Genomic DNA, 27996 nt, shown 5'->3' with positions numbered 1-27996 from the left:
AGCTAAAAGCAATGGTGCATAGACCACTTTAATGGTTGTTACACAACCATTTGCATTGATATTTATTGGTCAGAGAAAGTAACTGACTCCATCCTTTTTAACAAAGCAACAGATATATATAAGGCACATTTTTGGCAAAATACACTTGCTGGATGAACAAATGCTTAAGTTCTGAAAGCAATAATTTTAGGGAAAAAAACAAATAAACAGTGGTAAACTTTAAAAAGCTTTGACCTATGGCGCCAGTTTGGTTTAGGACAAAACTCATAGTCACAGTACAAAACACTTTGTGTCTCTTCCTAGTAAAAAGAGATTACACCACTGGCAGAACACAACAGCATCAAAATTCACCATATATAATATATTCATAAATATGCAATAATAGAGAAATAGATTCATACTAATGCCTGTTTGGTCCAAAGAACAGTAGTCAGCTAAAGTACAGTGTTAATCCAGATACATACTGAGAAAAAGACACACAACCCCAAGATCTTCTACTGTCTCACAAGAGACCCCTGAGCAATGTTGTTACTGTTTGGCACATTTTTTTTCTCTTACCATTACAAGAAATATTAAAATAATTTTTAAGCTAAAATGATGACGGCATTGGCAAGCTAACTTTGCCATGACATTAAAAAGCTCAGTTTAAACATTTGTTTAGTTTGATAACACTGCAATTTCAGTAATAAGCCTTTAACAAATATTAGATCATGCTTAACAGATCAGTACTTTAAGTACATTCAAAATATGAATGCATATCAAAATATATAAATTAAAATTTAATTTCTATTTCAATGTACATTAATCTGATCTCTTAACATTACAGATCTATTATCTGTAATATTATATCATTTTTGTTATTAATGAACTATATTCTATTCTATATTCTGTATATCATAAACTCTTGATTTATCTATCTTTGCAGGTTTCTAGAGGTACCTGCTGAAAGGCAAAGATTTTGCAATGGTAGATGTCTTTAAGTGAAACTGAACAGTAAACCTGAACTGAAACTTCAAAGCATTAATAACATTGTCATCAGTGCAGCCCAGTGTAATAAGGGTACAATAAGGGTGTGAACTAAATTAGTGAGATGGCTAGTCTGCAGAATTCTAAGAAACATTAAAGCTATGATCTTAATCTGTGCTATTAATGAAAAGCAGCAAGCACATTGCGCAAAAGAAATCAATAACATTACAAAAGACACAAGGGCACCCTGAATCAGCTCAAAACCACAATCTAGAGCAGCTGAACAGCAGATGGACTTGAGTTCTAGAGTTGTTGAGAATTCCAGTTTTGATGGATCTAGAGTGGCAGCTAAACAAGGCCTTACATATGTACATATCAATTTGAAGAACAGTAGTTCAACCACCCCAGGCAGAGGCATATGTCCCAGAGATGAGAGGGAGAAAGAAAAATGCTGTGCAGTTCTTTGGGCAGACAGTGGCACAGCAAGTTTCCCAAGGAATTCAGGAAAACAATGCAAAAAGCCCAAAGGTTCATTTCGACAGCTTACTAATGACACGAATGAGAGCTGCATTTTCATCCTTCAGTCTCTGGTTATCAGCACGCAAATCCACAAGCACCTAGAAAGGGGGGGGGGGGGGGGGCAGAGAGTAAGATGAGAAAGCTCTGCAGATTTGGCATAACCATCATTTCACAAATTCTACAGAGCCTCTTGTATGTTCATATTAAGTTGTTTGGATAATTTTGTTTAGCTGTTTTTGTTTACAAATTTGTTTAGCAAATTTGACCATGTTTAAATCTATTCTTCTCAGATTTTTAGATAATAATAGATAATGGAATCATCAACTAAATATCACTAAAAGTCAGACTAATTTGCATAATTAGGAGTATCCTGACAAATTTAAAAACTTAAGTTCTTACTTTGAGCTCATCTTCTAACTCAGATGCTCTCCGCTGAAGAAGTTTCTTTTCCTGTGTGGAGAGTAGAGGAAAAGAATAAAAAACACTGTACAACAAGGTTTAATTCGTTTACATTTGTGCATTAGGTGAACTAACAATGTTAGTAACAATACTTTTACAGAATTTATTAATCTAGGTTAATGTTATTTACAACATGTACTAATATATTTTAACATTTCAAGTCATATAAATTACATGAATGTATTTCAAAATACATTTAACTAATAGATGTAAAGTAAAAATTGAGTAAAAAAAACAAAATAATTATTGTTAGTTCATGACACCAGTGCATTAACTAATGTTAACATTTGGCATGGAATTGTGCACTGTAAAAAATACTGAGAAACTGAGAAAACTTAAAAATCCAAGGCAACTTGATGCATTCAGATTTTCTCTCAACTACTATCTTAATAAATGTACGAAGTAAAACTACCTTATTTTGTCAATTTAAATTTGTTCATTCACTCATTCAGCTAATAAATTTGTCGAGACAACAAATTTTCATTTAGTAACATATTAATTTATTGTTATGATAGCCATATACAGTATATAGTCTTAGGATACTTAATATGTAAACTATGCTATCTTTGTGGAACAATTGAAGGTACTAAAAACATATCTAAATCAGTTCATGTGAGTACAGTGGTTCAATATTAATATTATAAAGCGACGAGAATGTTTTTGGTGCGCCAAAAAACAAAAAACAAAATAACAACTTATATAGTGATGGCCGATTTCAAAACACTGCTTCAGGAAGCATTGGAGCACAATGAATCAGTGTATTGAATCATGATTCGGATCATGTGTCAAACTGCCAAATGGCTGAAATCACGTGACGCTCCAAACAGCAGATTTGACACGCTGATTCATTTATGCTCCGATGTTTCCTGAAGCAGTGTTTTGAATTCGGCCATCACTATATAAGTTTGTTTATAAACTATAACAAAATATATAATACTATTTTGTTTTTTTTGGCGCACCAAAAATATTCTTGTTGCTTTATAATATTAATTTTGAATGACTGTACTCACATGAACTGATTTAAATGAGTTTTTAGTATCTTTATGAATCTTGAGAGAGGAAATGTCATTGCTCCCTATGAAGGCCACACAGAGCCATGAGATTTCAACAAAAATATCTTAATTTGTGTTCCAAAGATTAACGAAGGTCTTACGGGTGTGGAACGGCATGAGGGTATATGTTATTGTAATATATGACAGAATTTTCATTTTTGGGTGAACTAACCCTTTAGGACAAAACTCAAGAATGGTGACTATCAACAAATGTAAAAAGATGAGCTCTTAACATGAAAACACAACAAATAACTAACAGTACTGAAAAAATAACAACAAGAAGTCATCAAACAGCAAAAAATAGTCTTATAACAGTAACTGCATAATTTATTTATGCTGCAATGCATGCTGGGAACTCACAAACCTAATCACCGTAGTTCTATAAGATGTAAAAATATGAATTATCCATTGGTCATACATTTCACTGATTTTAATCATCCTATTTCTTCATTACGTTACATAGGAATCGAGAGAATATCTTCACAGAGGAAAGGTGGTGATATGGACCAAATTCTACTCAACGGGAGTCTTTCTGGATTTATAAACTAAAAAGCTCGACTCCACATGGTTTAAATGCTGATTTTGATTTAAGTTGTTTTTTGTAGCCCTCTGTGATTACTTTATTTCTATATATTTTTTCATGTCAGTATTTCATTTGTAATTGGTTAACCATTTGATGTTTTGGTAATTATTCTGATGTGGTTTTGTTTTTCAGCTATTTTTTGTGGATGTTATAAGTTTATTTTTGTTTGATTGTCATTTCATTTGTTCAATTTGTTGAGGTTGTTACTTTTCATGTTAAAACCCATGTTGTTAATTAGTCACTCATTGGATGCTCTGATCTCATTGCTCTCAACTGTGTGCAATTACCATCTTTACTTATACTATTCTCCATTCTTGTGAAACTATACCTTGACAAAGGCTACTAACCGAAATGTTGGTGAATAAATATTCAGCATATACTTCAGTGAGTGTGCAGTTGTTTTCCTTTTACTATAACTCACAAACCCTTAACAATTCAACAATATGAAATTATTTGTTCAGACAACATTTGGGACAGTTTTGTTAGTCTAACATATGTACTTTATGTAGTTTCAAGAAAATTGCATTTCTAAATTTTTAAGACTCAGAAGATATTGTAAACTGGAAAATACATAGTTGCCTTTTTTCCCTTTTTTTTCTCTTTTCTTTTTTTTTTTTTTTTACAGTGTGAGAACTTACAAATCTCTCCAACTCTAGTAGGGCTGGTCTGTCTGATCCATTCTCTTGATTCTGATTACATGCAAACAGAACAGACAAAAGAATTCTCTCAATTTAGTGGTTCAACATATCTCTTCCTCCAATCTCAGGACAAGATAAAAACACCTCTCACCTGTTTGAGTTTCTCCAGATGAACTTTACTCTCATTTAGCTGCAGTTGAGTTTCCTGCAGTTTCTCTTTTAGATCTCCATTCTCTTGCAACACCTGCAGATACAACTGAGAAAACACATAACAACACACAAGGGTATTATATTACTCATCCGTATCTTTAATGTTTATTGTGTGTAAAAAAAAATAAATAAATAAAAAGTAATCATTACCTTTCTATAATCCAGAGAAGAGTGTCTAGAATAATCTAACCGAGAATCACTACAAAAACAAACAACAAAAAAAATATCATTGCAAAAGCCTCAATATTACTTTCTCAATGTGAGCTTATAAGCAGCTTATTTAAAACTGCACTAATTAATCCACCAATTCCGACAGGCAATTCGGAATGCCAAAACTAAGTAGAAAGATGTCACAAGCAGAACGATAAACAAAAAAAGCAATCATTACACACATAGTACATGCAGGACGTACCACTCAATATAGCTATACACCAAGAGATGAACAAAAAAAAAAAAAAAACACACACAAACCTTGTGCTCTTGTCTTGTTCAGCGTCTTCATTTGCATCCATATCATCTGTCTGAACAGGAGTAACATGCCAATAAAAGTCAGTCATTTTACATTTTTGAAGTAAGGAATTTCTTTGCCACTAGTGACACCAAACACAACTGCAAAAATAATAACAGTAGGGGTGTAAAAAATTTCTCACTGTATAAAGCAATCAGCCTAGCAACAAGATGAACATTGCAACAAGAATAATATCAATTCTGAAGTCCTCTATGGTCATTTTCAATACAATCAATAATTAAGATGGCACAACTAATGGTGCCACTAATGGTGACACTTGCATTTGTATGAAACGAAAAAGTGAGATTGCAATGTGATGCGAAAGACACAAAAGTAGCACCAGATTCAGTTACCCAGTTGTTTCTTCTGATATACCAGTTTTGGGACTTTGTCAGGGTTAGAAATTAACTTTTCCATCCAGGGGCAATATTTGCCCACTGGAATTGATTTACAGAAGCCTTTTTTACATTTTAAGGGCAGGTTTTTTGAATTACCTTGTTAAATTTATCTGTGTTGTCTTTTGTAAAATACTTCAAATTTATCCAATTATTTCAATGGAACAGATGGAACAGAATTTGCATCTGACATGGCGTTTGGGTGTATTTACACAGACTTCAATTCTGCTCAAAGGTGGCAAACATGTATTTATACAACTGCATAATTTCGATACAACAATTACAATATTATTCCAGATGATATATATCGCACACTCCTAGGGGAACATTAGCTTAAAACGAAGGCACAGATGCACACTTCCAAAATCTATTGGAAATAGCATCCGGACACCAAAGAGACAAAGCTACTAATTAGATTCTAATTATTATTTTTTGTAATATTCTGGTGAGAAACTGCAAAAAGCATACTTTTAAAGTATATTTATATTGAAAATGCACTGGGAGTGAGAATGCACTGGGGTTTTTATGAATGTTTGTAGCTCACCTCTTCAGCAAGCTGAACAATGCCAGTTGAGCGTCTCTCTTTCCTCCCTTTCCTGCGATCTCTCACTCCAAGTCTTGTCTGTGCCTCTTCAGATTCCTTTACTGGCTCTGTGTCTAGTGCAGAGAAAAAAAACTCTAAATATCCATACGGAACTCAAATTGAATAGAAAAGATCAAAGAATCAATACTCTGAACTGAAAGAATGTCCTTCACACAAACTTGATAGTAATAAGACTCACCTCTCTCAGCTGGTGTTACTGTGATGTTGGGGCTCACAGGCTGAACACTGAGGTACTGAGGTTCATTGCTCTTAACAATACTCCGTTCTGCTTCCTTAAGATCTGTCAGTGTTACTCCCTAGAAAAATAATGAATAATCATGAAAAATAAGCATTTTGCACAGTGTGCACAGTGTCTGTGATTAGGGTTGTGAACACACACCTGTGTTGATCGTCGTGACTGCCGCATAAGACGCGAACGAGCTTTCCTCTGAAACTCTGATTCCTCGTCTCTCACTGGAGCCTGAAACCTGAAAAACAATTTAATCATTATTCATGAACAGAGCTTAAAACAGTAACATTTATTTACATTCTACTTTTACATACTGCTTAGTAACTTTAGTAAATTTCGGTAGTCTGTACCAATATTAGTGAAATCTCAATACCAACTTCGATACAAAAGATAAAAAAAGCTACTAAAACACTAATTTCAACCGTCTAACTGCTATAGAGATACATTTATAAAAAAAAAAATTCTCTGCTGTAGAGAAAGAATTACTATAAATTTAAATTATTTAATTATAAAAGTATTCTTTAAAACCAAAAACAAAAATTATAATAAATTGAAACTATGATCTATGTAGTCAAGAACTAAAAATAGCTTCAAAACAAACAAGTAAATAGTAATAAAGAAAAGCAATAAGCATCATAACATTACAAGCAACAAACTAAATGTGCTTTCGGCATTTAGCAGTTGAGGGCTTTATTAAGTTACTGAAGTTTACACTGTCATATAAAATTTTATTTTAATATTGACTTGGCAGTAGTGGTACTTTTTGACATCACTAGCAGCACTGCCTAATCTTCAAGAATTTGCACTTCAAATATAAGTGGTAACACTTTACAATAAGGTTCTATTTGTTAACATTAGTTATAACATGAATTAAAAATTAAAACTAAAGCATTTTTTAAATCTTATTATTCTTATTTATCTTATAATCTTAGCTGTTAATTTCAACAAATTACTAATACATTATTAAAATCAAAAGTTGTATCTGTTAATATTATTTATTGGACCTGAACTAACACAAACTAATAATGAGCTGTTGTATTTTCATTAACTAATGTTAACAAATATTAATAAATACTGTAACAAATGTATTGCTCACTGTTTATGGACCTTATTTTAAAGCGTTACCTATAAGATTTGTACAGCGGTAACACAAAAGCATGAAAATGAAAAGAAGTGTTCTTGTAAAGCATTTATTTCTTTGGCTCAAGCGATCTTACTTCTTTCCATCACTAGAGGCGTTACTGGGGCTCTCAGCAGGTGACTCTCGCCTCTGAGGGGTGGGCTGCACAACTGCTGTACGACTCGCTCTATCCTGATCATTCACCTTCACATCTTTATCCTCAATGGTCTGAAAAACACAAACATACAGTGATTAATCATTCTGACAGTAGCTATGTTTCCATCCAAAGTTGTGAATTTAACTGATGCGCAAAACTGGAATATTGCAAAAAATATTTGCGAATAAAGCAGCGTTTCCATTCTATGTGTTCAAGAGAACAAAATCTGACGTACATTATGCGCATGTTTTCAATTGAGCACATACGTTTTTAATGCACATTTTTAGAATTTATGAGCATCTTGGCGTTTCCATTTTTTTTTTATGCAATATCCCAAAATGCACATAAAAACATAGCTAGTGAAAGCTAGCAGATTGTGTGTCTTACCCCTGAAGAAGGAACAATGCTCTCTGGAGATGATACTGTTGAACTTTCTAGAACAGAGAACAAAACAAACATCTTCAAACAGATTGTACTTTTGTACAGGTATGTTTCATGTATGTAAAGATGATAATGCTCCTGTATGTCTTTGAGAGAGAGTGACAAACCTGGGCTGCTTTCTCTCACATCGTTTATTTCCAGGCCACCTGAGACCCCTCGTTCTTTAGATTGGTCCTGTACACTCATTTTGTCCCTGCTGCTCATCCGGCACACAGAGGTCCTAAGCAGAGAGAGAGACATGAGTGAAGATGCACGTGACAGACATAGACTGAAAGATATATCATCTTTCTCACCTGCGTTTCTTGCTTGCAGTGCTGGCATTTGATAACTGTGAATTTTGTTGCTCAATAAGTGCCTGTTCAGTCCTCCACTAAAATAAACAGACACAAAAATTCACACTTCATTAATACTGGATCTAAATAGACAAGATCTAATTCATGTTCTGATTAAATATCATGGTAATGAGCTTAATGAGTGATATATTTCACTAGGGTTGAGCCTGCACCAAAATTCTGGCTTAGGTACAAAAAACAAACAAACTAATAAACAGCCACACATGACTCATTAAATGAAATTATCATTAAATGAAATATCTTTAAATAATATCCTTAATTAAGAAAAAACGAGAAAAATAATGACTGAGCAATATGCTGATTTACAGAAATTAAACAAATTCTAATTGTAGTCCATTGGAATAATTCTGTGGATATTATACAGTCGAACAGATTGCAAGACTGCAAGTGTCTGTTCTCTTTCATACTGCAAGAGCAAAGAAAAAGAAAGCAGAGCACTTGTAAGACAAAAAACAAAAAAGTTTTTTGTGTTATTGATGTAACAAAACACTGGGGTGTTAAGAGTCTTTCAGCAAATAACAGTACAAATATAAATATGATATTTTTTAGTCTAAGAGGAATAACTGACAACCTTTTCAAATAGACTGGATTCTGCTATATTACATGCAATATGCTGTGAATTTCTTCCTTTTGTCTATCTAAAGTGACTGACTGGTTTAGATAGAGTTGTGTGTCTGAGTGTGTTCTCACATTAGCCTGTCTCTGAGACAGCTCTTCTAGTAAAGATACAACACTCTCGTCCGCCACATCAAATGGAGTCTGACCCTTAAAAACAAAACAAAAAAATGTTCAGTTATTATCATTTCCCAAACATGCACGCCCACACACACATTATGAAACAGAATTATGGCTAACTGCAGTGCTGCTGCTGGCTGCAGAACTGTGTGGTGCATTTTGACACAGAACCTCCACACTTCCTCTTCCTTTAAGAATGCATGAGCCCCTTTGCAATTTTTTCTTGCTATTTCTATTCTATTGCTTTTACTTTCCCCATTAACTATGGTACATTTCTGTTTTTTTATGATTACAGTATATTGGCTATTGTTACCATATTTCTTGATTTTAAACGAGTATAATATAGTATAATATGTGTATACAAATAGGAATAGATCAAATAAGATAAAACTGTCCTGACATACAAATGTGGCCCAATGGAGGATATTACTTTTGGCGCTTTTCCACTGCATGGTACGGTTCGGTACAGCTCATTTTGGCTCACTTTTTGGTGCTTTTCCACTGCATGTGACGACTCGGTACGAAACGGTACGGCTCGATTAAATAGTACTACCTCAGTGGAGTTTCCAAGCATGCCGTACTAATAGTAAATGTGACATATAAACACTGAAAATCACTGAATCGTCAATACCAGCATCACTGGATTTGAATCACGAGACACCAAACCCGCTAGATTAAAATAGTAACAGCCACCGCAGTATCATTTGTTCACGAAACGACTCGCTTTAAATGACTGTCGCACACAACATGAAAAAAGAAATGGCTGTATTGTGGTCAGTAGACGAGGTGCAGACTCGGTAGACGAGGAGCGGATCCACGGCAGTAGAGGCGGCACAACTACAGTGGGTACGGAAAGTATTCAGACCCCCTTAAATTTTTCACTCTTTGTTATATTGCAGCCATTTGCTAAAATCATTTAAGTTCATTTTTTTACTCATTAATGTACACACAGCACCCCATATTGACAGAAAAACACAGATTTGTTGACATTTTTGTAGATTTATTAAAAAAGAAAAACTGAAATATCACATGGTCCTAAGTATTCAGACCCTTTGCTGTGACACTCATATATTTAACTCAGGTGCTGTCCATTTCTTCTGATCATACTTGAGATGGTTCTACGCCTTCATTTGAGTCCAGTTGTGTTTGATTATACTGATTGGACTTGATTAGGAAAGCCACACACCTGTCTATATAAGACCTAACAGCTCACAGTGCATGTCAGAGCAAATGAGAATCATGAGGTCAAAGGAACTGCCTGAAGAGCTCAGAGACAGAATTGTGGCAAGGCACAGATCTGGCCAAGGTTACAAAAAAATTCTGCTGCACTTGAGGTTCCTAAGAGCACAGTGGCCTCCATAATCCTTAAATGGAAGACGTTTGGGATGACCAGAACCCTTCCTAGAGCTGGCCGTCCGGCCAAACTGAGCTATCGGGGGAGAAGAGCCTTGGTGAGAGAGGTAAAGAAGAACCCAAAGATCACTGTGGCTGAGCTCCAGAGATGCAGTCGGGAGATGGGAGAAAGTTGTAGAAAGTCAACCATCACTGCAGCCCTCCACTAGTCGGGGCTTTATGGCAGAGTGGCCCGACGGAAGCCTCTCCTCAGTGCAAGACACATGAAAGCCTGCATGGAGTTTGCTAAAAAACACCTGAAGGACTCCAAGATGGTGAGAAATAAGATTCTCTGGTCTGATGAGACCAAGATAGAACTTTTTGGCCTTAATTCTAAGCGGTATGTGTGGAGAAAACCAGGCGCTGCTCATCACCTGTCCAATACAGTCCCAACAGTGAAGCATGGTGGTGGCAGCATCATGCTGTGGGGGTGTTTTTCAGCTGCAGGGACAGGACGACTGGTTGCAATCGAGGGAAAGATGAATGCGGCCAAGTACAGGGATATCCTGGACGAAAACCTTCTCCAGAGTGCTCAGGACCTCAGACTGGGCCGAAGGTTTACCTTCCAACAAGACAATGACCCTAAGCACACAGCTAAAATAACGAAGGAGTGGCTTCACAACAACTCCGTGACTGTTCTTGAATGGCCCAGCCAGAGCCCTGACTTAAACCCAATTGAGCATCTCTGGAGAGACCTAAAAATGGCTGTCCACCAATGTTTACCATCCAACCTGACAGAACCGGAGAGGATCTGCAAGGAGGAATGGCAGAGGATCCCCAAATCCAGGTGTGAAAAACTTGTTGCATCTTTCCCAAAAATACACATGGCTGTATTAGATCAAAAGGGTGCTTCTACTAAATACTGAGCAAAGGGTCTGAATACTTAGGACCATGTGATATTTCAGTTTTTCTTTTTTAATAAATCTGCAAAAATGTCAACAATTCTGTGTTTTTCTGTCAATATGGGGTGCTGTGTGTACATTAATGAGGAAAAAAAATGAACTTAAATGATTTTAGCAAATGGCTGCAATATAACAGAGTGAAAAATGTAAGGGGGTCTGAATACTTTCTGTACCCACTGTATACGATCAGTCTATAATCCCACCCACTTTGAAGCGGTACTAAACTGCAGTGGAAAAGCAAACTGAAAGTAAGCGAGCTGAGCCGAGCTGTGCCGTGCCGTACTAAGCCGAGTAGTACCACACAGTGGAAAAGCGCCATTTGTTCCCGGTGAACACACGCCTGAGGAGGACAGCTTTGTTTCTCATAGACAACAATCAGAATATGCAGCCAACTGGTTTTGCACAATTTTTCTCAATCAGTGCACTCAATTCCTCTAACACTCACCCCATTACTATGGGCCTCCATGTCACACAGCTGCTCAGCAAGCAGACGGCAGGCCTCACTCTGACCCCAGTGAGCCGCAGCATGGAGAGGAGTCCAGCCATCATAGTCTTTAGCACTGACATCCAGACCACACTGACACAACAATCTGAGAGAGAGAGAGAAAATGAAAGAAGCTGTATGAAGTCAACTGTTTGTTCAACATGTGAAGACACAAGCTCTGTTCCAAAACCTAGAGAGCATTTTAAAGGCAGTGTTTGAAAGATAATGAAACATTTAAACACATTTTTTAGTTAACATATGCACAGTATGCATTGCACATAACTGAAAACAATATCACTCAATGAATATTAAAAGGAAAGTGGGGTTTTTTTTAGTTATTTTGATCCATGGCATTCTTCCAGGTTAATAACCAAAGCAATGGCACAGACGTATTAGTGTTAAATCTAAATTGTGATGGGTAGAAATAGCTGCTGAGAACAGTGGTGCTTCCTGAAATGCCCCCTCAGATTTGTGGATTTTGCAGGCAACTTCCAAATTAAAAAACAAAAAAGGTACATTTGATCATCACATTATTACTAAGTAAAATATTATTAGTGCAGAAAACTCATTGCTGTTTTGAATCCAAAATATATGTGATTTGTGCAGAACCACAATTTTTGAGGAGTGGTGAGGAAATCAGTCCAAAATTTTATAAAAATCACCACTGAAGACTTTAGAGACATTAGAGATACTTATTAAAAATCCACATAAATTTCAAAATTCTTATGTGAAAATGCCTTTTTTTCTCAGCTACAGTAGCTTAGAGCAGTGCAAGAACAAGAATTTGCACTCAGGGAACCTGTGTCTAACACCTAAAAAATGTTTTTGGAAGACACACAGATGACAACAGATAACGGCCTCTGATTTACAAATCTCGCTGTTTGACTCCAAGGCCCCAAGGCACATAGAAGGCCACTTCAGAACAGTCCAATGTTTTGTTTTTAGCCATTCTTGGGTGCTTTTATCTGTATATTTTGGGTCATTATCCTGTTAGAGGACCCATGAGCTCCAGTTTTGTCTCATCTGTCCAGGGGACATTCTCCCAAAAGCATTGTGGGTTGTCAATATACATTTTAGCAAAATCTAGTCTTGCTTTTTTATGTTTTTTTTTTTTTCTTAACAGTGGAGTCCTCCTGGGTCTTCTTCCATGGAGCCCACTGTTGCTCAAAAAGCGCAGGATGCTGCGATCGGACAATGATGTACCCTGACCTTGGAGTTCTGCTTGTATCTCTTTGGAAGTTTTCCTTGGCTCTTTGTCTACCATTCGCATCTTTCTCTTCATTCTGGGGTTGATTTTCCTCTTGCTGTCATGCCCAGGGAGGTTAGCTACAGTCCCATGGACCTTAAACTTTCTAAAATTACTTAATAATGTCTATGATTTTCTTTCTGATTTTCTCAATTATCTCCTTTGCTTTCTCTGGTGCATGTTCTGTATGGTGTACACAATTACCATACCACACCTACCAAACAGCAGAGTGACTACTTTGCTTAAAAGGTTAAAGATGTATGATGTATGATACTAATTAAGCAAAACATTTAGTTTGAATCACCATTATAATACAATTATTTGTTTTTGTTTTCTGGGGGTACCAACAAACCTGTTCAGACCATTCTGGAAAATCTTCATAGAATAATATTTTCACACTTTCTTTGTATTACTCTATGACATACCAAAGGCATGCAGATATACATAAGACATTTTCTTTTCATTTAATCAGTTTTGAGGAGAAATTAAGCAATTCTTTTTCAATGAGCTGTAAATGTACCAACAAATTTGTCCACGTCTGTATATCCAGGTTTTCCAGCACAATGCAAATGAGAGGAATATATTAACATGCGTATATCCTGTCAAGTCATCTTGAGGCACCTTGGAAGTTTACTGAGGCCCTCTAGAGGGCCCTGTTCCCTGGTTGGGAATCACTGGTATAAATGACCAGACTAATTGTAACTGTGGTGAAAGTTTATCTATTCCCCAAACAAGTTATTAAAGTAAATTATACCCTCGACATTTTTGTCTCATGAATAATATCAACACTTTTGTAAAGTTGGAATGAAAACGTAGGCCGGGACTTAATGTTGTCTATTTGACATTTTGATTTCATGGTGACTTTAAAGTTAATTTATCTCAATAGTGAGTGTGTTGTAGGTTTGCCTTCCTCCCAATGCTTTCTCCTCCCTTCTTCCCATCCTCTACCCTCCCACCTTTCCACAGCTTTCCACATCCATTTCTTGAGCTGTTTACAAATCAGGAGAGAATGACCTGTGATAAAATGGGGGGGTGGGATTACTCTTTAAAGGGCAGCTGCTATATTAGGCAGAAGAGGCAGCACACTTGCAGACAACCTAGGGCTGGACAATAATTCAATATCAATATATATCGCGATATAATTTTTTTCGATAACGGTGATATGATTTTTAAACACATTTCCGGTATTTCGATATATACATTACAGCATCACTGACTTGAGGCACAGCCGTTAGAAAGAGCAGAACGCGATTAGCTATTTGCGTGATGACGTACACCACAGAGACATTAACCAGCAGCCAGTGCTCAACAGTTGTACGCTAAGATCAAACGCGGCAAGTTTTACAAAATGAGTACACCTGTTGCAAATGCGATGGAACAAGCTTCCACAACTTGATGAAAATATGTGTGCATAACTACACCGTGCTGGTTAATGTTTGGTGCAGGAGAATGTGTGAAATAAAAACTTTAAACATGGATACTTTATTCTGTATGAGCTATGTGTCACGTGGCTAGTGTTATTAAACTCATCGCGGAGCTCCGCGCTGAAACCGAGTATATGCGCGCTCCGCCTGTATATCATAATAACAATCGTATTTTTCATGTGTTCGTATTCAAACTCCAGTTCTGACCGCATCGCGAGCAAAATACAAACAACACACGTGCTGTGCTGAGGTAAACAGCCTACGGCTTGGGTATTTGAACGCAGCTAGAGCAGACAGAGGTGAATGAACAGCACTTTTGTGACATTTAAATTCTCCGTTGTAATGCGATCTCATGCGAACACATTTTCCATTTGTGCTGGTAGATTACAGCAAAACAATCCACTTCCGAGAGATGCTTCCTCATGCATAATACTGCAATTATAATCTTATGCATACTACAGCGCAGTGATTGGATTAAATGAGCTTTATGTCATGAATATATATGTCGAGATTCGCTCGAAGCGGTCTACGTCAGCATGTTCGACCATGCCCATACTTGGGCCGAAAGTACACGATTACGTCAGATTTTGTGACGTTGCTCCGACTCAGCTTTTCAAACAGGAAGACAGAAATCGCTATGAAAAATGCAAAAATAACTATTTTTCACTTATGAATAACATTGAGTACCTTTAGTGTTTTCAATGATGTGCAGCCTATACATATCTGTTTACATCTCAAAAAAAGTGTTTTGGGGTTTCATGACCCTTTAAGAATAATAAAATCAGCCTACGTTATAGTTTAATGTTAAAGATATTAATATTACTAAAGTGAGTGAGTCTTATGTTTATTTTTATGTTTGTATGAAGGCTAAATACAAATAAAAGCTGAACATAAATTTATTTGTACTGTTTTTATTTCTAAAATATTATATAGTTTTATAGGAAGAGATTTCATAGATTTGGCAAATTCATTTTTCAGACGTTTGTAGGTACAGACATCCATTGTGGCCGTTCTTGGCAGTTTTTCTGAGGCTATTATATAGATCATATCGATATCGGAATTATATCGTATCGACCGAAATTAAGAATTATATCGTGATATAAATTTTGGCCATATCGTCCAGCCCTAAGACAACCCCACAACTTGCAACAATCTCTAAAAAATGACTAATTATTTCTTTTTCCATTTTTTTTCCAGCCAAGTTTTAAGATATCATGCAGTGTAGAGGAAGCTGATGTGACTTCTGCTCTAAACAGCCCAATGTAATGGAAACAGTGCTGGAAGCCTCCACTTCTACTACGCTTTGCACAGAGACAGGAAATAAACAATGGATATTCTGTGAGACAGAACAGAGAACAGAGAACCGCCCAATGGCGTGGTGGAACACCCTGCATGAGTATGGGGCGTTAAACTGGTCAAATAAGGATTGGTCCCTAGGGTCTAAGACATGCCAAACACTACATAATTTATCAATCACTGAGATACTAGTAGACTAAGGTAAAACTCTCTACTGAGAATAAAACTATTTAAAAAAAATGATTTGCACTATACCATGTTACCATCAGTTGAGTGAAAATTTTACAATGCCAAGATATTTTACAAGGAATTTTTTTTTCTCCCACATTTCCCTGTTTGCATTCACACTTACTTAATGGCCTCCAAATATCCTTTAGCTGCTGCTACATGTAAGGGAGTAGCACCAGTCCGGGGGTGGCAAATATTAGCAGGTAGCCCATCTGTGAGCCAATGGCGGGCATCGTGCATGATCCACTCCTCTTCTGCCCGCTTAGCTGCTTCCACATCCATGCCTGATGGGAGATGGACTGATTATAATTGTATCTCATACACTTCTGCATGAAACAACAAAAAATGCAAGATTCTCTGAGGAGAATTATCTACTGAATTTGAGTCCATTGTTTATATTATTATTATTATTATTCATATCATCAGCTGATGTTGGTTTGGAAAAATGAATTAAAGGTGCCCTAGAATTGAAAATTGAATTTACCTCGGCATAGTTAAATAATTAGAGTTCTGTACATGGAAATGACATACAGTGAGGGATCATTAATATGTACGCCCCCAACTTTTACATATGCCAGCCCAAGTTCAAGGCATTAAACAAGCCAGTATTAACGTCTGGAGCAGATGTTATGCAGGTAAGCAAGCAAGGACAATAGCGAAAAATGGCAGACGGAGCAATAATTACTGACATGATCCATGATATCATGATATTTTCAGTGATATTTGTAAGTTGTCTTTCTAAATGTTTCATTAGCATGTTGCTAATGTACTGTTAAATGTGGTTAAAGTTACCATCGTTTATTACTGTATTCACGGAGACAAGAGCCATTGTTATTTTCATTATTAAACACTTGCAGTCTGTATAATTCATAAACACAACTTCATTCTTTATAAATCTGTCCAACAGTGTAGCATTAGCCGTTAGCCACGGAACACTATCAAACTCATTCAGAATCAAATGTAAACATCCAAATAAATACCATACTTCCATGATCTGATATGCTGCATGACGAACACTTTGTAAAGATCCATTTTGAGGGTTATATTAGCTGTGTGAACTTTGTTTATGCAATGTATTATAGAGTCACGAGCTTGGGGACAGGGAGCACGAGCATTTAAAGGGGACACACAGAGAATCGGCGCATATTTAATTATGCCCCAAAATAGGCAGTTAAAAAATTGAATAATAAAAAATCTATGGGGTATTTTAAGCTGAAACTTCACAGACACATTCAGGGGACACCTTAGACTTATATTACATCTTGTGAAAAAGCGTTCTAGGGCATCTTTAAATGTAAATGTACTAATCTGTGTATTTCTAGAAACATTTACAATATTTATAAAAATGGAAATTTTGTCAATTTTTTTTTTTTTTTTTGGTGAATGAATATAGGGTAAAAATACAAAGTTAAACAATACCAAAAATTTTGAAAATTCTGTCATCATATACTTACCCTCATGTCATTCTAAATCTGTATGCATTTCTCTCTTCTGTGGAACTCAAAAGAAGATATTATGAAAATGTTGGTAAACAAATGGTTTTAGTTACCACTGACTTCCAATGTACAAAAATACCCTGAGAAATTTCTCAAAATATATTTTTTGTTTCACAGAAGAAAGTCATACCATTTTGGAAGGACATAAAAGTGAGTAAATCAGACAAAAATTTCATTTTTGGGTAAACTATCTCTTAAAGGGTTAGTTTACCCAAAAATAAAAATTCTGTCAATAATTACTCACCCTCATGTCATTCCACACCCATAAGACCTTCATTCGTCTTTGGAACACAAATTAAGATATTTTTGATGAAATCCGAGAGGTATAGCTGCCGTTCTGACGCAGAACCTGGAAGCGCTTAACGTAAACGGTGTACGAAAATGACACAGAAGAGAAGATATTGTTGAATAAAGTCGTTATTTTAGTTTTGTTTTTGCACACAAAAAATATTCTCATCACTTCATAACATTAAGATTGAACCACTGCAGTCATGTCAACTATTTTAACAATGTCTTTAGTATCCTTGAAAGTGGAGGTTAAATTGTTGTCTATGGACAAGTCATAAACCTCTCGGATTTCATCAAAAATATCTTAGTTTGTGTTCTGAAGATGAACGAAGGTCTTACAGGTGTGGAATGACATGACAGTAAGTAATAAATGACAGAATTTTCATTTTTGGGTGAACTAACCCTTTAATGTTATTGATCCAATAACATTCAGGTCTTCGTCAGGTGACTTTTTGACTCTTAGAGGTTGTTGAATAAAATGTACAGACATTTGTGCTTTTATTTTACAATACATTTTGTGTTTTGCACCTGTACTCCAATCAATATGGACTGGACAATTATACTTAATGAATATGTCAGGCTTTAATTTCTGCTGCCTCTACGATTGATTTTTATATAATTAGCTTCATGATGTGACATCTCATATGTTGTGTTGTCTAACCCTTTGTTAATGTGTGTTCCTGCAGCAGTGTCTCTGTGGCCTCATCCTCTGCAATGTCCAGTGGTACATCACCATCACAGTTCACTGAGCAAAGAGATGCACCCTGCTGGAGCAGAAATCTGAAACACAAATGTATTCTTACATTTTGAACTCTGGAATGAGCCTGAACATTTATAGCAGTCAGAAAAGTTTATAGTTCACTATAAACTACAGTCAAGTCTCAAGACAACTGCATACACAACAACCAAGTTCTACAATGTCTGAGTGACAGTACCAGTAAATAAGCACAGTATAATAAATGCTTCATTGCTTTAGTTTATAAAGTTTTATATGGATATTTTTCTTACAAAAACCCATTGCTTCACTTCAGGAGGTATTTATTAAACCACGAGTTGTATGGATTACTTTTATGCCTCAAAACTCAGGACATCCATTCAATGCCATTACAAAGCTGGTAAGAGCCAGGATATTATTTAATATAACTCTGATTGTGTTCGGCTGAAAGAAGAAAGGGTGAGTAAATTATGGAATAATTTTCATTTCATTCTTTAATAAAATTAATGTAGGATTCGTTTTTTCCCCCCACTTCCTGTGGATGGTGTTGTTTGCTCATACTATTTCCAGGCAGCTCTTCCCCAGCCCCACCATGCAAACCTTTCCAGGGAGTGCAGCTGCCTGAGGATGACCGACACATACTCCATTACTGGGCACACTTAACCCCGCATCCACCTCCTATGAAGGCCGGGGAGCACAAAACCCACATTTAGGACACCCACTCATTGCAGTCTCTGTCTGGCTACCTGGTTGATTCTGCCAGTAACATGTGTATATCTCAGATATTAAGCCAGGCAGGTTTTCGGTACAAGTGAAACTGCGATTGGCTCATTAAATCATATTGAGAGGAGTGGTACTCGCATAAAAAACATAGATACGCTGTTTTTATCTTACCATGAAAATTGCAAATGTAAAACGCTTTAATTATTTAATATTTATACTACCTTTATGCTGATTCTATGCTGATCTATATTAATTAGGCCTACAATTTTTTTCTATATTAATTACACTTTTTTATTTAATTAGAATATTTTTTACAAAATTACAAATTTAAATAAAAAATTTTAATGACTACACATTTTAATATTAATTGCATTTAATCATGACTCATCACAGAATGCTGTGCAATAGTTAAAAGTCAGATTAACTGATTCATTGTCATAGTAATAATGATATAATAAAAGTAATAAGGGCCTTGAGGCTGTGCTAGTTTGTGAATATATTAATCTCATAACATATTTCAATCCCACTCAACATCTCAAAGCAATCTCAAAGCTAGCTCATCACTAAACATAATAGAAAACCTTGAGACAGACTCATTAATCTAAACGCATATTCATTAAATTCAGTCATAACATACTCTGTTATCTCCAGGTTTCCACAGGATGCAGCCACATGAAGAGGAGTCCAACCCTCACTGTCCACCTGGTTAACATTGGCACCCTGAGACAGAAGAAATGCCACCATCTCCATACTGCCATCAATACAGGCCTGGGAAAGAACACCATGTACAGTCCATCAGATTTTTACAGAAATGCACCAACATTAAAGTCAGCATAAAACAGAAGTTGCAATAGTATATTCCTCCCTATTTTGACGTATATCTGACTGAGACGGCTTCTCGCACAAAAAATTTAACTTGATTTTGTCCATTGGGAATGGATTGGAGCGTTGTGGTTTGTTATTGCTCTGATTTCATGCAAGTGACAAGGTTGTCATGCCCACGCGCAGATAAACACATCAACATAGAAGAGATGTAGTTGCAAGAGGGAGGGAAAATTAATTTGATTAAAGATAATAAGGGGACATGAATTTAAAAACATAATGATCTGCATGGATAAATCATTTCAATAAATACTGCAATATTCCGTAGAAAGATAGGAATGGCCAATTTTGATTTCATGGTGACTATAAAAGTATAATTATTTATATGCTATTTACAGCCGATAACCAATCCAATCAGTTGTTCGGAGCACGTATAAAAACTTCCAAAGTCACGTGAACCATTGAAATTTCGAAACACTTATGACATAACGAAGCCTCGTTTACTGAAATCACATGAATTTGGAGCTCCGAACCACTGATTCAAAACAAAAGATTTGTAAAGCTTCGAAGCTTCATGAAGTAGTGTTTTGATATCGTCAATCACTAGATATTGTTGAATAAAGTCATTATTTTGTATTTTGGCGCACAAAAAGTATTCTCGTCGCTTCATAACATTAAGGTTGAATCACTGTAGTCACATGAACTGTTTTAAATATAACTTTAGTACCTTTCTGGGCATTTGAATGTGTAAATTAACTTGCTTTCCATGCAGGCCGCACTGAGCCATCAGGTTTTACGAGTGTGGAATGACATGAGGGTGAGTAATTAATGACATAATTTTCATTTTTGGGTGAACTAACCCTTTAAGAAAAGGTCCTAAAACTATTGTAGCAAATAGCACTGCAGCCTGGATATGGAGCTATCAGGCAAATTATCTTTTCTCTTTAACAAGACAATAAAATGGCTTAAAATGCAGTCAATTCTGACCTGGTGTAAAGCTGTTATTCCATCTGCATTGGCACAGTTGACCACATCATCATCTCCATTTATTATTCGTACTTCTTTCAGCATCTCTTTTGCCTCCTCTGTGTCACCACCAGCGCACACTGCTAGGAACTCTGCAGTCTTCTCAAATCTTACCCGCAACCTGAGAAGGAAGAGACAGGCTATCTGGATTCTGGAATGATACTGGCATCATTGTGAAACCTCAAAAACTATACAGTATTACACTATTACACTGTTACTGGACTTGACAAATATTGTGTAATTCAGGTTTCTACACTGGGTATCTACAACTGCAAGCTTTAGCTTCAGCAACCATCAGCTCTGAGAACAATATTTTAAAATTGTGCTGGTTCTTTGATCTATTAAAAATTGACTAATCAGGAAACACATTCTAACAGGATAGTAATCCAATGCATGGCAGATGGTCCTTGACACCCAAAATAGCAAAGTAAATCTGGAGATCTTCATTAAAGAGTTAAGCTGAGAAAGACAGAAACAGATTTATTCGGAAATGCTTGTTTACATCGAGGAAGTATATTACTAATTAATAGTAATATGTTCTCTTTGTTCTGGTTTTGTCATTATTGTGGTGATGAATCTCCAAACCTGTTTTTTTTCTGCTGCTCATTGGTGTCTGTTCTGCCTCCATCAGGAGCTCCGGTGCTAATCTCTCCTCTCCAGCGACTCCGCGGCACCGCAGGTTCTCTATCTGTACTGGAGCCCGACCAACGCGTCAGCTGCTCCCGACGCTTCGCCACCGCCGCGTCTCCCATAATCCAGCACTAAAGACACATATTTTAAAAAGAAATCCCCATGATCACAGCTATAGGAACATATATGACACAGACACGCCCTCCATGCGCGCTGTTTACACTTCCTCATCACACACACAGGAAGTTACAAAAAAAAAAACATCTACTGTAACATTCATTAACGCTCGCTTCTGTCCCACTAAAATACCTGCCGATCGGAGATGTCGACGACCAGTAATAAAGTTCAAGAACCAGAAAAAGATTTTATGTAATTGCCATGACGTTTAAGGCTTCAGGTCAGAGATCAAAACTACAGTTCCACCTCCAGACTGCAGAGGGCATAGGAGAGCTCATTGCCAGCTTCCGGTAAGTATAGGTCTCTGCCTTTACTGTCTATGGTCTCTGCGGAACAAAAGAGGGCGTCTCCCAATTTTGGGGTGTTTTCTAACCCTGTGTCTCAATCAGCTCCCTAGCTCCCTAGGTCGTGAATCAGTATATAATGAAAGTGAATGTGGCTGATACCCTGATCAGTACCCTGACTACTGATCTAGGGAGCTGATTGAGACACACGCTAACTGAGAGAGGTGTTTATAACCATAGACATATAGGCTGCGTCCGAAAACTGGAAAATGCTGCCTTCTGAGGACACATTTCAAGGTAGTAAGGCATCAAGGCACGTCCGAATCCAATGTTAGCTTCACTTCCTGTCTCATGAGATACCTTCCTCAGATGGATTTTTGAAGGAAGCATAGATGTATCCTTAGCTGCCTTTGATATCCCACAATCCTGTGCTTTCCATTCTGTGACAGTTGAGCTAGAAAAATAAAGATGGCGTCCGAAAGTTGCGTTTGCTGCTCAGTTTGTGTATAAATGTACGATTTTGACCAACATATTTCAATTTTGATATCATTTCTATCGAGAAATTACTACTGTAGTAATTAAATCTTTGTTTAGTTCTCACCAAAGCTCGCGCTATATTGCTGTAGATCATTAAACTGTTACACTGCCTCAGAAGTCTGTCCGAAATCAGTTTCGTGAGGTGCCTTCATGCACAAACGCTGCCGTACAAGTCATTCTCTTATAAGACAGCGAGGCAGCAAGACAGCTACCTAGGTTTTCGGACGCAGCCATGATATATGTCTATGTTTATAACGATCCAACCAAAAAAGTACGGAAGCCGGGATATGCGTTTTTTTAAAGTACGAAAGGCCATTCATTATTATTTTATTTTTTGTCTTGTTTTCTTATGATTACAACTACTTTTTTAATGTTTAGAGATAATGAAAAATAAATAAAATATTGCTGCATGCTTGACTTCCGTAACAGGGAAACTATGCGTTTTTCCCGAGTGCCTGCCTAGATATATGGAAACATTTTACTATAATATTCATTTATTTTGAAGAGTATGAACTATTTTACAGGACCTGTAGCTTATAGCTCGAGAGGGCGAAATATATGATTTATGCAAATTTTATTAGCCTACTCCGTTTTTTTAGTGCTAGTTATTTATTTATTTTATTATTATTTTGCATAAACTAGCCAACGAATTATAATGACACGGGATGTAATTTTGTCACAATGGCTATATATTTTACATAGACAAATAGTCATTTGTCTGAACTTATCTAATCAGCGTCATTTGGTTGGACATGGGGTGTAAAAATACTATAGTAATTGATAGTAAATAGTGTTTTTGAACCAGTAAATTGTAGTATACTGTATAGTATTTACAACACTTTGTTAATGAATGCTACAGCATAGGCTGTAGACAGTACTTTAGTTTTTACTACAGTTAACTGCGTGTATTGTAGTATAATATAGTTTAAAGAAAACTTAGTACAGTAACGTAATTTGTTTATATTACTATAGTTGTTATATTACCACAGCAATAATTACCACAACAAATTAATTCAAGTATGGTTCAAAAACACTATAGTATTTACTATAAATTACTACGGTATTTTTTCACCTCAAATAGTTTCTTAAGGCTAGATCCTTCTTGTGCTACAAATCTTGTTTAATAATTGATGCTCTTCAATATGAATAACGCAGAAGAGCAGGCACGCGATCAACAGCCTATTTTATTTAATCTCTCGCATGCCAAATTTCACGTGCATAGTGTAAACCTTCGTCATAAAAGCTATATAGTATTCTATATATTATATATATATATAATATTAAAATGACATAACCACTGCACCATATCAACAGACAAGCAGAGAGAATACGTAGGCTAGACAGTGCTTGTGATATAATTAACTTTAATTTTAAGTGTTTGTTTTTTATAGGCTATCAACCACAGAAACACATGACTGCCTCAGCGTATATTGTATAAGTATAAGCTTTATATGCATTAATAAGACTACTGACTTACTGAACTTGTGTAAACTTTTAAAAATTTGTTAACCTGAAATGATGACTCTGAAGACTTTAAACTTTATAATCATTTTATTGACCACAGACACTGTAGCCACAACCTAATGGCAAAACTAAAACAAATCAAGTGACTAACAGATACATCAAATAGAATAGCGAATGTTAGCTAATAATAGTTATCGCTAGAAGTGAGTGGAAGATTGCTTGGAGCTATTTACAACGAGCTAGCAAGCATATTCACATAAAAGAAACGTTAAACAACTGTTAAATAACTTAAACAATACACTTACATTCATATACAATACATATCTCTTATTGTTTTTCCGGAAATATCCCACTCGATTTGAGCAAATCAGGTAAAGAGGTTGAAAAACACCTATTCCCGTGTGACAACACCCCAAAGTTGGGAACCGCCCCTTTTTGTTCCGCAGAGACCTCCTTCTCGCTTCCGGGGGTTGTGTACGATGTGTAAGTTATATTTTTTTTATTATTCTCCAAAATGTCGTTTTAGCATTCCCTTTTATTCATATTTTACATTTCTATGAATACGCTGCAGTTCAATGTGATGCATAGTGCAGAGAATAACAAGTTCTGTGTTAGATGAGGTGTTGATGCTTTTCGTTTTTCCTTTTTAAATTTCTTTTTAACTATATCATGAGCTATCTGATATATTCCGTTTGTCAAATATGTGTAAGTGACGTTTTAAACACCTTTATAGTGTAGGTATTGAGAACTAAAGCCTCGTGCAGCTCTGAGGGTTTTCCCCATAGACATATAAAATGCATAGACGCCCCATTGGTCGCTGGATCCTACATCAACGGCGCCGCCATATTGCTCCGGGCAACTTGCCGTAACTCTCATAAGTGGACAGAAGAAAAGATGCCTGACTATTTTGAGGTTTTACAAACCGTTGCACAATCCAAACCAGATCTCGGGGAATTACCTTTCACATGTAAGTCTGAACAGTTGTTTCTGGTTGTATTTGGTCATTATAACATTATTTTGACAGCTAGTTGGCCACCAAAGCCAGACTATTAACAGCTAGCGATAAGGCTAGTTAGCTATGAAAACTGAGACTTTATCTCCTGGTTTCACAGACAAGGCTTAAGCTACTCCTAGACTAAAATGCATGTTTGAGCTGTTTTAAATGAAAGAAACTTGCACTGACAGATCTTAAAATATGTCACTGCCATTGTTTTGTCTCAAGATGCACACAAGTAATGTTTTTTTCTAGGGTTTTTTCTTAGCCTAAGTCCTGTCTGTGAAACTGGCCCTATAAGAAATATTATAAAGTTTACATGATTCTTCTTATTAAGTCTGAGATTATATTATAGTTTATATTATGAACTAAATTGCTAATGAGTGTTCCGTGTAATGAAGCCAGAGGACTTCGAAAGGACAGCTCAGGCTATCAGAATTACAGACAGAGCTAAACTGAGAAATCTCCAAAAAACAGGTAATTTGATCGCTTGTCATCTAATCATGGCTCATTTATATTTTTTCCCATTTTAGCCAGTGGCAACCAGGTGGACACAAATCTCGGGGAAGGCTGAAGAAAGCCTGTCAGTGGACTGTTCTCCGCATTTCCATTGAGACCTCGTCTACCTATTATATTATTATACACTGATCAGGCATAACATTATGACCACCTTCCTAATATTGTGTTGGTCCCCCTTTTGCTGCCAAAACAGCCCTGACCCATTGAGGCATGGATTTCACTAGACCCCTGAAGGTGTGCTGTGGTACCCCACAAGAGCTGCAGTTTTGGAGATGCTCTGACCCAGTCGTCTAGCCATCACAATTTGGCCCTTGACAAACTCACTCAAACCTTTATGCTTGCCCATTTTTCCTGCTTTAACACATCAACTTTGAGGACAAAATGTTCACTTGCTGCCTAATATATCCCACCCACTATCAGGTGCCATGATGAAGAGAATCAGTGTTATTCACTTAACCTGTCAGTGGTCATAATGTTATACCTAATCGGTGTATATACTATTTGCTGACTCATCCGACTGTATATAGACAGCAGTATTTGGACATATGAAGTCAATTCCCTTTTCACTTACCTATTACAGATGATTCGAAGGTGGAAAGCAGTGTAACTACAGCAATGGTGACTGGACATCAACATTATGGAATCCATATTCCAAAACAGTGCTCAATTTTCATGGCTGAAGCACGTGCTTTGCTTTTAGCTTTGGAATATGTTGAAAATGCATAACACAATGATTTTCTACAATTTTTACAGATTCCAAATCATGCCTTTAAGCAATGGTCACTTTAAAAATCATCCTTTAGTAGACTGCATTTTATCTAAAGTGGATCATCTATAGAATTAGTTGTTCAGTATTATCTTCTGCTGGGTTCCAGGCCATGTTGGACTTTTATGAAATGTGTGAGCTGATGCAGCTGCAAAAGGAAGCTTTTAATCAGGTAAATGAATGTCAAATTCCTCCCTCAGATATCAGAACTATTATTAATCGTTTATATATTCAATAAATAATAAATTACATGAAATCCTCAAACAGATCTCAAACAGACTTTTAATCTCACCTAAAACCAGATTTGATCAAGTGGTCTTTACCAGATGTCGTATAGGTCATACAAGACTGACTCATGCATTTTTGCTTAAAGGTAAAGACCCAACCTTATGCATGTTCTGCAAGACTCCCCTTTCTATTAAACATATTCTATTGGACTGTCCTGGTTTTAATGCAAGTAGAAAGCTTTTTTTATGAAGTTAGTTCACTTAAGGACTTATTTAGTAAGATTTTTTGAATTTTTATGTTAATTTAAAAAATCTTGTATAATATTACTTGCTTTGTTTGTTTGTTTGCTTGGTTTTTATTTTATTTATGTGATATTTGTATTTTTGTAATTGAGTTTTTGCTATGGTATGTTAGTATCTTTAGGTATTGGTCAACCTCTATTATTGCATCGGCTGTGGCATTTTGGCTTTGTTTATGTGGTCCATGGGACTATCTAGCATGTGCCATAAGGTGAAATGATGGTTACGACTGAACTTGAAACCATATTTTTCTTCAGGAAACACACCCCAATTGTGCCAACTACAGGCCTTAAAGGATTAGTTCACTTTCATATGAAAATTTGCCCAAGCTTTACTCACCCTTAAGCTATAGGTGTATATGACTTTCTCGTTCCTGATGAACATAATCGAAGAAATATTAATAAATATCCTGACGCATCCGGGTTAATGGCAGTGATAGGGTTCAATGAGTATGAGCTAAAGAAAAAGCTTCAATCCACATCCATCCATCATAAATATGTGCTCCACATGGCTCCGGAGTTAGAAAGTGTAAAACTCTTGCAGTTCACAAAGCTTACGCTACGTCATGCACCTTCCCCATTCAACTTACGGAAAAAGCTTAACTGACGTGACGCCAGTTTACACTTTCTTCTTAACCTGTATATGGAAGGCGGTCTGGCGGTAGCTCGATATTTGACTTCATAATTAATTAAATATGGATATTTTTTTTTACACAAATGCATCGTTTCGCTTCAGAAGGCCTTTATTAACACCCCGGAGCCATGTGGAATACATATTTATGATGGGTGCATGTGGATGGAGGCACTTTCCTCAGCTCATACTCATTGAACCCTATCACTGCCATTATAAAGCTGATGCATCAGGATATTTATTAATATTTCTGCAATGATGTTCATCAAAAAGAAGAAAGACATATATACATAGGATGGCTTGAGGATGAGTAAAGCTTTGGCTAATTTTAATTTCAAAGTGAACTAATCCTTTAAGGTATGGATTTGACATGCAAAACAAAGCACACACGATTGTTCATGTGATTCTGTGAAAACAATATAAGCCTCAAAACGGAACTTCATCAGATATTGCGCTG

General features: G+C 36.3%; 1 protein-coding gene and 1 long non-coding RNA gene across 3 annotated transcripts; one reads left to right on the top strand and one right to left on the bottom strand.

The window, feature by feature from the left end:
• Positions 1–27: 27 nt before the first annotated feature.
• On the bottom strand, positions 28–24532 carry ppp1r12c (protein phosphatase 1, regulatory subunit 12C). 2 transcript variants are annotated; one of them, XM_048206955.1, is made up of 21 exons: positions 24409–24532; positions 21597–21772; positions 20973–21132; positions 19801–19931; positions 18387–18505; positions 16066–16225; positions 11709–11853; positions 8925–8999; positions 8175–8251; positions 7989–8101; positions 7828–7874; positions 7381–7511; positions 6314–6401; positions 6113–6230; positions 5875–5987; positions 4899–4948; positions 4578–4626; positions 4369–4473; positions 4218–4268; positions 1885–1935; positions 28–1583 (listed from the first exon to the last, which is right to left on the bottom strand). In XM_048206955.1, exons 1-21 carry the CDS (start codon positions 24412–24414, stop codon positions 1497–1499), a joined length of 2052 nt encoding a protein of 683 aa, XP_048062912.1. In that variant the 5' UTR covers positions 24415–24532; the 3' UTR covers positions 28–1496. The 2 variants fall into 2 exon arrangements, with proteins under 2 accessions (XP_048062912.1, XP_048062913.1); XM_048206956.1 differs by lacking the exon at positions 24409–24532 and adding an exon at positions 21951–22122.
• An 18-nt stretch (positions 24533–24550) lies between these two features.
• Positions 24551–27283, top strand: LOC125278123. Its single transcript, XR_007187056.1, has 3 exons — positions 24551–24586; positions 24837–25070; positions 25631–27283. It is a non-coding gene; the product is annotated as an uncharacterized LOC125278123 (long non-coding RNA).
• The last annotated feature ends 713 nt before the right edge of the window (positions 27284–27996 follow it).

The sequence above is a fragment of the Megalobrama amblycephala genome, linkage group LG11 (genome assembly GCF_018812025.1).
Source record: "Megalobrama amblycephala isolate DHTTF-2021 linkage group LG11, ASM1881202v1, whole genome shotgun sequence".
Taxonomy (NCBI): domain Eukaryota; kingdom Metazoa; phylum Chordata; class Actinopteri; order Cypriniformes; family Xenocyprididae; genus Megalobrama; species Megalobrama amblycephala.
The sequence above is the reverse complement of the archived record's forward strand: the minus strand, read 5'-3'. Positions and strand labels throughout refer to the sequence as shown.